The sequence below is a fragment of the Clytia hemisphaerica genome, unplaced genomic scaffold (assembly GCF_902728285.1).
Source record: "Clytia hemisphaerica strain Z4C2 unplaced genomic scaffold, Clytia hemisphaerica genome assembly, whole genome shotgun sequence".
NCBI lineage: Eukaryota > Metazoa > Cnidaria > Hydrozoa > Leptothecata > Clytiidae > Clytia > Clytia hemisphaerica.
This window is the reverse complement of record NW_027103609.1, coordinates 63224-75431: the sequence shown is the minus strand read 5'-3', so window position 1 is coordinate 75431 and position 12208 is coordinate 63224. Positions and strand designations below refer to the sequence as shown.

At 36.9% G+C, this 12208-nt stretch overlaps 1 protein-coding gene across 1 annotated transcript; it reads left to right on the top strand.

The window, feature by feature from the left end:
• Positions 1–205: 205 nt before the first annotated feature.
• LOC136802189 (uncharacterized) lies at positions 206–6677 on the top strand. Its single transcript, XM_067058903.1, has 4 exons — positions 206–626; positions 1266–1542; positions 1888–2542; positions 6168–6677. Exons 1-4 carry the CDS (start codon positions 206–208, stop codon positions 6675–6677), a joined length of 1863 nt encoding a protein of 620 aa, XP_066915004.1.
• Positions 6678–12208: the final 5531 nt, after the last annotated feature.

The window sequence follows — 12208 nt, the reverse complement described above, 5'->3', positions numbered from 1 at the left end:
AGCACCATTGAAACAATCTTACGATCGTTCTATGTGGATGACCTATTAAAATCTACAGAAAACATCGAAACTGGTCAACAACTATCAAAGAAGTTATCGACATCACAAAGCTGGGCGGAAATCGCTTAACCAAATTCGTTAGCAACGACCCAGAACTACTCAAGAATGTCCAGAAGAATTGATATCACCTTCAGTAAACATTCAGATGGAAGATGGACAAAATCATTCTACTAAAGCACTTGGCATCACTTGGAATACCAAAGAAGATGTGCTAACATTCCTGCCAAACATTGTGAACGCTTCTTCAACCAAGAGAGGAATCCTTAGCGTTGTTAGCTCACTGTATGACCCACTGGGGTTTCTTTCACCTTTCACCACTACTGCAAAGATGATACTACAAGATGTATGGAAAGATGGCACAAATTGGGATGAACCAGTCAACTACGAAATTCAAAGAAAGTGGAACAAATGGCAATCTGGCCTATCCACTATCGATATGTTCAAGTTGGAGAGATGCTACAACATTCCAATATCATCCAAGATTCAACTACATATCTTTGGCGATGCATCAGAAAACGCCTATGGTGCAGTTGCTTATCTCAGAAACAACCACAGAACCGATCAGCGTTAGCTTTGTATCAGCCAAAGGAAGAGTTGCACCAACAAAACAAGTTCCCCTACCAAGATTGGAATTAAGTGCAGCAACAATTGCAGTACGATTATACAGATTAATCATCAAAGAAATTGACTTGCCAATCGAGGACAGTCATTTTGGAGTGACTCGACACTGACCCTCCAATACATAACAAATGAAAGGAATCGTTTCAAGACCTTCGTAGCAAACAGAGTCTCAGAAATTCGAGAAGTGACACAACCTACACAATGGCATCACGTTAATGGTGAAGAAAATCCTGGTGACATTACCACAAGAGGAGTCTTCAGCGTAGAAGAACTACTTCATGGAAACAAAAAACGAAGTTGGCTCAAAGGACCATCATTCTTAATGGCAGACGAATCAACTTGGAAGGACAAGAAAATGAAGAAATCGACCCTGGTGATACCGAAATCAGAAAAACCTTCATTTCAATGATTAGACAGGACAATTCAACCTGGTTTACCTTACACAGATTACTCAAACTTTAACAAGATTGTACGTTACATGGCTTGGGTTCTTCGTTTATACCCGTAACCTTCGAGCAGAAGCTAAAAGGAAACGTGAGAATTCCAAGAAGAAACGTGACAAGGAAAACCTTACCTAACACCAGAAGAAATCAAAGCTGCAACAATTATCGTCATCAAGGATGTTCAGCTATCAGAATTCGATGAAGAAATTGATGACCTTACAAAGAAACAGGAAGTTGAAAAGGAGAGCAAACTCTATCAATTCAAACCATTCCTGGACAAAAATGGCATCTTGAGAATCGGCGGTAGACTTAAGAATGCCCCTGTCTCATTTGAAGCAAAACATCAATTGTTATCCCCAAAGGACATGTTGCGTCACTTATTGCTGAGAAATATCACAAAGAGAATGGTCACAGTGGTGTAAATCAAACCTTATCCGAAGTTAGACAGAAATATTGGATATTATGTGGAAGGCAAGTAATCAAAACAGTCATCAAAGCATGCGTGGAATGTCAAAGATTTAAAAACAAACCTGAGATTCCAATGATGGCTGACTTACCTAACAGCAGAATGCAACTCAACCAACCACCATTCACCAACACTGGTGTGGATTTCTTTGGACCAATCCTCGTTAAACAAGGTCGCAAACGTCTGAAGCGCTGGGTTTCACTATTTACATGCATGACGGTCCGATGCGTCCATCTTGAAGTTGTAGAAAGTATGGAAACTGACGATTTTTTAAAACGCACTCCAACGCTTCATCAGTCGCAGACAGAAACCAAGGAAGCTGCTCTCGGATTGTGGCTCAAACTTTAAAGGTGCGGTAAACGAGCTCAAAGAAGAACTAAGAAAATTGAACCAGCACAAGATTGGGGAATTTTGTTCACTCAGGGAGATTGAATGGCAATTCAACCCTCCATCGGCGCCACACATGGGTGGAGCCTGGGAACGACTAGTTCGAACCGTCAAAACAAGCATGAAATTCACCTTGAAAAATCTAATATTAACCGAATTTCAACTTATGACATTCATAACTGAAGTGGAAAATATCGTGAACAGTCGTCCACTAACTCCAATCAGTGAAGATCCTAAAGACTTAGAAGCACTAACACCGAACCACCTGCTAAAAGGATTCAACAACGCAGAAGTCCTACTCAATACAGACAAAGATTTGGACATAACAAAATGCTATCGCAAACGATGGAAGCACATTCAGATGTGCTTAGAACACTTCTGGAATAGATGGAGATCTGAATATCTCCCAACACTGACAACAAGAGGCAAATGGGTCGAAGAAAGGAGAAACCTGCAAGTTGGTGATATGGTCCTCCTGCACATGGATGCACCAAGAGGACAATGGCCATTTGGTATTATTGTGGAAACAATACCCGGACGAGACAATCGAATTCGAATGGCGTATGTAAAGACGAATGCTGGTACATACCTCCGACCCGCTTCGAGATTTACAGACTTGAACTTCCCAACGTTCGTTAAGGGGAGGGGTATATTGTAAAACATCTTGTGTTATTACTGACTTCGACGCACGCTCCACCAAAGGAGCTTTTCTTTGTGTTTAATTGCTGCTGAACTGACGTCATTTTCCCAAATGGCATGCGGAATTTTGTTTACATTTAAAATGAATAGTTTATTTGATACACGTATTAATTCCCAAATGACTTACAAGAATTTGTTTGTAATTTATCTAGTCATTAGGGATTTCTAGCTTATCTAGAAATCCCTCTTATTTCTTTTGTATGATTGTATTCCCTAATGACATTGTTAGATATTTTGACATGTTGATATGCTATAAAAGCTGTGGAAATTTTCATTTAATCAGAGAAGGTTGTGAGGGTAGCTCACGCCACATTTTGAAATGGTTTTTTAACAGAAGAAACTCATATCAAATCATTGAACAACCTCACAACACTCATTCTCTACATAAATAAACGTTGATTTGTTGGGTGAATCACCTACCAAAACCGTTCGAGTCTGTTAGGAAATACTACCTAGGTCAGGTGACATTACATTAGAATTTTAGCGCTTGACCAATCAGAAGCTTCGCGTGTTTTCGAAAACAATAGCAACAATATTTTTTGCCTGTGATGGCTTAAAGCGGGACATCTAGCTCTTCGGGCTTTATAAATCTATGCTTCCAGGTTCCAAAAAGGCACCCATATAGGGCGGCACATGCCCGTATTCCTCACTTGTATAGTTACTTTAGTGGTGGCAGTGGGCCATGTCCCCTAGCAGAGCTTTTACCAAGGAAGCACTAAAAAAGAAAAAAAAACGTAATACTAATAGGGGTACTAGGCTTGCGAGTTGACGGGTATATGTCTGAGCCAAAAATCAGAGTGCGGAAAAATTAGCGGAAGGGATTTTGGATTGACTTTTATGGTGGCCCATACGGGTTGCATAAAATCCTTGATTTCTGATGAAATTTTAACATTTCTAAATTTCTAAGTTAGGCTAAGGCCCCTGCCCCGCGCCACGATTTTGAAAGTGAGGGGCCCAACAAAAATATAGTGACTAAGGAGGCGCAACCATGGTTTGCGTGAACAGGCCGGAAAATTTTCGATTTTGACCTGTCTTATTTGGCTAAAACAGCTTCTTTTTTGTTCTGATTTTCTGAAAGAAAACTGTTAAGTTAGTTAAGTTTGTTTGTTTAAATCAAAAGAGTATAATAAGACTTATTTAAATGTCCATCTGTCCCCTTTTAGAAAGGTTCTAACGTTTTTATTGGCACGCGCGCAGAAAAGAAAAAAATAATTAGGTGAAGAGAAATCTTTTATTTTGCTTTGCAAAGTGGGGGGGGCGTGGCACCTCCGCCCCCCCCCCGGTGGCGTGGGCCCTGTAAGGACTTCGAAACTACATAAAAATTGTTTTTGAAACATTTGTACCCGGGGAGGTATTAGGCAAATGGAGGGGTACGGTATGTGCCGCGTTTAAGGGTACCTTTTTTGGACTTCCAAAGTCCCGCTAAGAGTCGGAAAAATCAGAAAATCAAATTTCAGTCCCACTAAGGGTCGGAAAAATCGGAAAATTTCAACTTTTTACCCCCTGAAAGATCTAAATTTGTTCAAATTTGTCCTGCTAAGGGTCGTAAAATTCCCAAAATGTTCCTTGGTTTTCTCTTTTTTAGTCCCGATAAGGGTCCAAAGTTCGAAAGTCGGGTGGCACCCCCCCCCCGTCAGCTCGCAACCCTAGTACCGGGCATTTGTAGTTCTTAAAATAATTTTCTCTGGGGGTTTTAGGCCGTAATGCGCATAAACTTTAGTTTTAAAAATGTACTGAGAAAATTGTAAAGCAAAGAAAAAAACTTTTTTTAGGAAAGTGAGACTTATTGTGAAGACTTATTGTATAATCTATGTACAAGAACTTTTTTAGAAAATATTTAGTATAGTTTGGATTTGACTACTTCAACCAAGCCGCTTCGAGTTTTTTAGGCTTAAAATTTGGCTGTTTTTGTTTAAATAGGACAAAAACTAAAAGTGGACTCATTACTGTGTCATTCAAGCTTGAGGGAGCACTCAAGGTAAATGACCTATCATGGTATCATAGGTGCGGCCCTTAAGTCCCAGTGGAGGGTACCATGTGCCGCTGGTCAGGGTACCTTTTTTAACCTCCATGAGTCCCAGGTGGGGTCGCAAAAACACTGAAATAGAAAAATCAGTCCCTCGTAGGGTGCCTTTTTTGGAAAATTTAGGGAAAAAGTAGAAAATTTAATAAAATTTTGGAATTTCAGTCCCACTCAGGGTTACTTTTTTCGCAAATTTTTCGAACCTCAGCGGAGCACCCCCCGGGCTTTAGGTTACGTTTTCAGGCTTCCCAAAGTGCACTTTAAGGGCTGTAATAAGAAAAGGTGCACTGCAAAGATGTGGGAAGTGAGAAAAACAAAGTCATTTTTGCCTTACAATAGGAAAATTCTCAAGAAAATACATCAATTGGAGTTGTTTTTATCAATCCGTTTGCACTTTTTATATGGGTGACTGAAACGATTTGGAAAGTTTTTGACCTGCAAAATCAAAGAAACGGTAATAATAGTATTCAAACTTTTCATTTCATCATGGATATTCTTTACTTTTTATGGAAATTCAAGCTAAATTTAACATGCACACACCTGCGCAAAGCATAGAATGAATAGAATTTACTGCCCTTATTGGAGGATAACTGACAATTTATAGCTAATTTAGAGTTAAAAATGCTCTAATAATGGCATTGCTAGGTTCCGTTGACAAATTCCATGATTAGGTTATTCTTCGAATATTCTTTATTTTTTGACCTACTACTATTCTTATAGAGTATATTCTTATAAAGAAAAGCGTGTATTAAATGGCTGCCGCGACGAAGTTACAAAAAACATGCAAAAAGAGACTTCCGACGAAAATGTTATCGAATTTTAACATGACCTAAAAATGCTAACCTGAAGGTCGATTTTACTCCCTTGGACCTTGGCACGAAGAAATTGGACAAAATTAGGTACATAGGCTTCTCAAAAATGATTGACACTTGTTTGTCAAAGGCTGTAACGGGGCTGTAACAAGAAAGTTGATTTTTTCTTTGATCTCTTTTGCACCACCCAAATATTTTTCATGAATAATTACAAGAATGACGTCAATGGGGTCAATCGAAGGAAATTTACTTCCTGTATCTCTCTATTATTAGCGTAATAATTAAAGGCATGTAAACAATGACTCGAACAATGAACTTTTGAATAAGACCATTCAAAAAACGAATGGAGTTATTGGAATTCTTTTGTATGAAATAAAAACAGAAAAATGATGGGAGTAGAAATAATGTCATCTGAAACGCTGCGCTGTGTAGCGAAACGCAGAGCAGTGTAACGAAACACAATGCAGTGTAACAGATTGAAGTGTGAATTAACAAAACATTGTACTGAAATCCCTTTTCACATTATTTGGAAAGCAGAAAGTTCATTGGCCACAAGGGTACACTCATGGTCACAGCTGACCTAGTCATAGATATAGATCAGCCAGGCCAGGAGGATTCAGATCAGCCAGGCCAGGAAGATTCAGATTCAGATTCAGATCAGCCAGGCCAGGCCAGGACGACTTAGACCAGCCAGTAGAGCTAGTACAGAACAACAACGCTCCGCAAAACAACAACGCTCCACAGAACAACAACGCTCCGCAGAACAACAACGCTCCGCAGAACAACAATGCTCCGTAGAACAACATTGCTCCGCAGAACAACAACGCTCCACAGAACAACATTCCTCCTCTGAACTTCATTCCGCAGAACAACAACGCTCCACAGAACAACAACGCTCCGCAGAACAACAACGCTCCGCAGAACAACAACGCTCCGCAGAACAACAACGCTCCGCAGAACAACAACGCTCCTCTGAACTTCATTCCGCAGAACAACAACGCTCCACAGAACAACAACGCTCCGCAGAACAACATTGCACCTCTGAACTTCATTCCGCATTGTTATGCTCCACAGAACAACATTCCTCCTCTGAACTTCATTCCGCAGAACAACAACGTTCCGCAGAACAACATTCCTCCTCTGAACTTCATTCCGCAGAACAATAACGCTCCTCTGAACTTCATTCCACACATTCCGCAGCAGATTGCTGTTGCTCAATACGCTCCTCTTGGAGCAAACCACCGGGGACGTGGAAGGGAACGGGGACGTGGACGTGGAAGGGGTCAGGGCCACAGAGAGCCCCTGTTCGAACTTCTACGACTTCAAATGGAAGTACTCAATCGATTTTTGTAACTTTGTAAATTTTATTTTACAATAAAATAAATTTTATTTTCTGACATATTTACTTCCGTACCTCTTTTATAGCTTATCCTACAAATCGCAAGTGATTTGCCTCCTATCACGGCACGTAAAACAATAGCATTGGCATTATAATGGCATTATTGAAATGGTGGTGTTTTCGTTTCGAAATAGGTAAGATGAATCTGTATGAATGAAACGAGGGGGTAAATCACTTCCAAAAAGTGTACGAGATTGAAAATTTTATGTGATTTTGGAAAGTTTAGATTGTTTTGGATTTTATTTTGGAAAAGCGTACAATATTCTTTCTAGTGATTTACCCCTCGAAATGAAAAATAAAATTGCAAGTAATGGAAGAACTTTTAAGACTTATGTTGGCTAAGATACATTTGGAAGCTTTGCTGATTTTGAGTTTATTATTCAATTGCTTTCATTACAGAATCGTTTCGCAACATTGGTTTACACCTCTGGTTTCATACTCGATTGTCAAGATGTATTTAATCATTCGTTGTCAGCACTGACATTTGATTTTAGAATTGGAAAGATAAATTTCAAGAGAAATCCTTCACATCTATTATTTACTTTCTTGCAATAAAATACCACTTTCTTATCCCCCCGCCCAATGAAGTGAATCTCAACATCTACAACAAATGAATCTCTAACCTTTTTCAGGCAAGAAAAAGTGAAGCCTTTAAATGCGCGCTGTACCTTCGGGGGAAGAAAATGTTTTTTTTCGTCTGGGAAAAATTTCGTCACTTTCACCCGACTAAACCGTTTAAAAGATTTGCTTTCCTTCACTAGCTCGAAAATAGATCTTGTAATTCGACGTTTAAAGTGCTAATTTCGGTAAATAAAGGTCTCAAAATATCAGATTCAAATTTTGGTTGCGTTGATTCCGTCCGTCATTCCGAAAACGATACAAATTATTTAAGGCTATTCACTTTCCTTCCTTGCTCAATTCACATCGGGATGGGTATTCTTCAGATTCCAAAATAAATTGTTAGGGGGTTGAATATTTTACATCCTTACACTCTCAAGTTGAAATGTACAGTTACTCTCAGGTACCTAATAGCCGGGGGGTTGGGAAAAATCTCAAAACTTAATAAGCGGGGGGGGTGGAATTAAAATGTCCTGGGTGGAAAATTTTTGAAAAGGAGGCGAAATCAGTAGAATTGGGACAAAAAAGGGAAATTTCAAAAACATTTTCCCAAAAATTAATAAGCGGAGGGGGTTGGAATAAGAATGTCCTGGGTGGAAAATGTTCGAAAAATTAATCAGCCGGGGGGGGACGGCTATTAAGTACCCGAGAGTAGACCCAAAATCAGATTTTTATATCTAAATAAAGGACTTTTGAAAGCGCGGAGAATATTTTTGTGAATTAATATACGAAGGTTGCCAACCAATCTGGCTCTGGCTGGGTTGGAAAAATAGAAAAATAAATAATTAAAAAAATATCAGATTCAAATTTTGAATGCAGTATAAAATTTCGGGTAAATGTTTTGGTAGGGGATAAAAAAAGTACAAGTTTTGAGGAAAAATTTCGTCACCCTCTCAAATTTTTCGTCGCTTTGCCCCGAAATGTAGTGAAAATTTCCAATTTAAATTAAATCCCTGCCAAATTTTTCGAAATTGATCTATCGTCAAATCTTATTTCGGTCAATGGCCAAATTAAATCCACGCCGAAATTTATCCATTTAAGGTACTTCATTGAGCAGAGAGTTTGACTGGTTTGGATTTTTTTTTTTTTGCTCTGGCAGGCTCAATTTTCTGTCATTCCCACTTGCGTGCAAGGGAAATTTTAAGTATTTTAGACTCAGATAAGAATAGTCCCTTATGCTTAGCAAAATTGATTTTTTGAGCCTCGAATATGCTTATGTAATGAATGGTGCAATTTACACATTATGCATGTCTTTTTGTAATTTGAGAAATAAATGCTTTGAAATTTTGTAATTTTACTAAATTGAAAAAAATGACGAATTTGAAATAAATTTTGGTCGGCTAATTAAACCTCGACATTTTTTTCCCCGATAAAGGATTTTTTTGGTCAAAGAAGTATCCAGAAATTAGTCAAAGTGACCATCTTGTTTCAAATTGGAATATTTTTATATTTTCTTCATATTGTTGCTTTCAAATGAGTGTAAGAAAAAGTAGCTCTGGTCAACGCCTTTGAGAAAAAAGAAACATTTTATTTCAATTTAGGAGAATATTTTTGCATTTCTATTGTTGCAATTTGTTGCTTTCAAATTAGTGTGAGTTGGAAAATTTCGAAGAGGGTGCTTCCTAATCCGAGTTAATGTCCCTCTCCTCAAACCGAACTTGTTTAACAAGTTTTACAATTTGTACTTCTCGGGTCATAAGGAGTTTGTATTTTGACAAAGAATAAGGGTAGTGGTTTATAAATAATCAAAATTCAAATATCTTTATATATCAGGTCATTCTATCTAAAGCACGTTTCAGCTTGTGTTGTACGTTCGAGCACTCCTGAAAAAAGAAAAAAAATCTACATTTATTCGAATGCCCACTATACAAAAAGAACGCGAAGAAAAATCAAATTGCGTCATACCACCTAAGGGGAAACCCCGTAAAGTATAAATTGTGCGTGTGACCATGCAGCGTTTTTCTATTTAGTAAGTAAGGCCCTGATTTTTTTTTCATGTCGGAAATTCTGTTCAAGCGAGATTTCGGCTTGTTATCATTACCTCGCCAAAAATCTGTGAGATATATATGGTCGGGTTTTCCAATTTATTGAAAGCTGTAGAAGTATTTAATTAGGTCTTATTTTGTAAATCTTTTGTCTTCCTCTGGCCCCTTTAATAAATATGCATATGCAATATATCCAAAAGTCATCTGATTGGTCTGTTTTCCTCACCTGATCACATCATTGTATATTTAAAAACCTTTACAAAATGAACACTCTTGATAAAGTTACGCTTAGAATACTCTATAATAGCGGTATTTTACCATCAGTAATATATGGTATCTTGATCTGGGGGAATTGTGCTGATCACCTACTGGACGCTATAGAAAAGATCCACATTAAAGCTGCACGTTTCATCGAACGAATCAAGAAGAAAGTTAAAGACTGTTAAGTTCTCGCTCAAGCAAAGTGGAAGCCTCTTGCTTTCTACTATAAGAAACATCTTACATGCAAAACTTATAAAATCTACAACGACTTGACTTCACCGTTATTGAAAGACTTCATCAACAAATCAACCAAAACAAAACGCACACGAAACGAATGCAAAATCGACCAACCAGCTTTCAACTGTGTCGGATACAAACGCTCTTTTGCCTACAGAGCTTCAACATCGTGGAACCTCCTTCCCCTATGTGTTAGAGAGAAAAAATCTTTAGCCACTTTCAAAAAGGCATTACTTGAATCAAAAGTTATACCCAAAATTAACTTTGGCTACAATTCGACATCCAGGGCTCGTGACCTGGAAAATTATCTATACTATTAATATTTTATCTCAGTTTATATATCTTATACATTATATATACATAGAATTTTTTTAATTTTTATTTTAAACTACATAGAATGGATCCTGCAGTCAAACCTACATTTAAAATTCTCACAAATTTCTCTATTCTCTATCAACCTGTTCATGCATCCTAACAAAATCTAAGTTAATACTTAAATCTCAATAAATTAAATTTTTCAAAATTTTGAGGAGACTAAGATTTTGGTCTCGGCCTCTAATGTTCTAAATCATTTTATATTTTAACTTATTTAAACAATAATAATAGTATATTTTATCTTGGATTTATAGTAGGTCCACATCAGTGGTTTTTCACTGTCTGCTAGTTTGTATTGACCTTCTTTACCAAATAAATTATAATAATAATAATAATAATAATAATAATAATAATAATAATAATAATAATAATATNAGCTGTAAGTAAGGAGGTTCGCTGCCACTGAGAATACTACTACATAATTCAAAAAAAAATTGGACAGTAGGTTTTTTTCTGATACTCGTAACTCTTTCTGTGTTTATTTTCATGACAGCACATTTTAATGTATTTGCATTTTTACGGAAAGAAAATGATGTCATCCAAAATTTTTAAAACATTTTTAATGAAACTTTTCATTTTAAAATACAGTTGACGCTCTCTAATTTGACGTTCTGTTATTCGATAAGCTCCTGTTTTCGATCAAATTGAAAGTCACCGTCAAATTTCCTTAAAAGAAACTCTATTACACGACGCTCCACTATTCGACATTCTATTATTCGATAAGCGCCCGCCGTGTTTTCGATGAAAATTTGAAGTCCCGTGAAGGTTTTTCGCTCTCTCATTCCATTTTTGGTGTGTAAAAAAGTCTTAAGGACGGAATTCCATGTTAGGATTTTCGATTTTTCTGTATGTTTGAATTAGAATTTCGAAATTCAATTTCTCAAAACTTGCAAAAACATGCAAATATTGAATATTTTCTGCCATAAAACTTAAGTTTTCAACAAGGCATTCGATATTTTTCCTGATTCACGTTAGATATTAGCATATTATAAATTTGCATTCCGATATTTCTAAAGAGACGTCTATCCAAACATGTTCTGAAATGACGAAACATTTTTTTAAACTTTACTTCAGTGATGTATATTGTAGCTCTTAGATGTAGCGCGATAGGAATACAAGTTTCCAGGATAGGAATCCATTGTTTTGGTGCGAACATTTTTTGAACATTTGAACATTTTGAATATATTTACTACCCAGGTGAGGTAGAAGGGACACCCCTTTTAGAAACTTAATTCTAATAAAAATACAGAGGTCGACCTAAGAAAAAATATACATATATAACCGTAAAAACTATAAACTTTGTTTGATATTTACATTTAAAAAATAGCCTTATTAGCTACAGGATTTATAAATATAAAACCAGTTACATCTGAGAAAAAAAAAAAAATAATAATAATTAAATAATAATAATAATAATAATAATAGCAGATAACAAAAGAGAAATTTTTCAATTCTTTGAGTTTAAGTTCTGAAAGATTATCGTCGGAAAAGATACGTTGAAGCTCATTCCATTGGTTTGAGGAAATCCTTGTGAAAGAGTGCAATCCATAGTTAGTGTTGACATTGGGTCGAAAAATTAATTCAATGATTTTATCTCTAGTTCCAATCTCATGTTGGTTTTCATGAATTTTAAAGTGTTTAGGGATTCCAGAGGAAGATTTTGGTTGAAATATTTATGAACATACATAATGTTCATAACTTTGACTTGATCAAAGATATTGAGAAGTCCTAGATTAGCTAGAAGAGGATTGGCAGATACCATAGGGCCATTGAAGGTCATGATTCTGGCCGCAATATTTTGAAGAGTTTGGATTCTGTGGGT

What these genes read in the sequence shown, in the direction of transcription:
- LOC136802189 (XM_067058903.1), top strand. Translation starts at nt 206, where the DNA reads ATGGAAGATGGACAAAATCATTCTACTAAAGCACTTGGCATCACTTGG. An exon ending in CAACCACAGAACCGATCAGC is followed by an intron (nt 627 to 1,265) that starts GTTAGCTTTGTA and finishes ACCTAACACCAG; the next exon opens with AAGAAATCAAAGCTGCAACA. An exon ending in ATCGAATTCGAATGGCGTAT is followed by an intron (nt 2,543 to 6,167) that starts GTAAAGACGAAT and finishes ATTCAGATTCAG; the next exon opens with ATCAGCCAGGCCAGGCCAGG.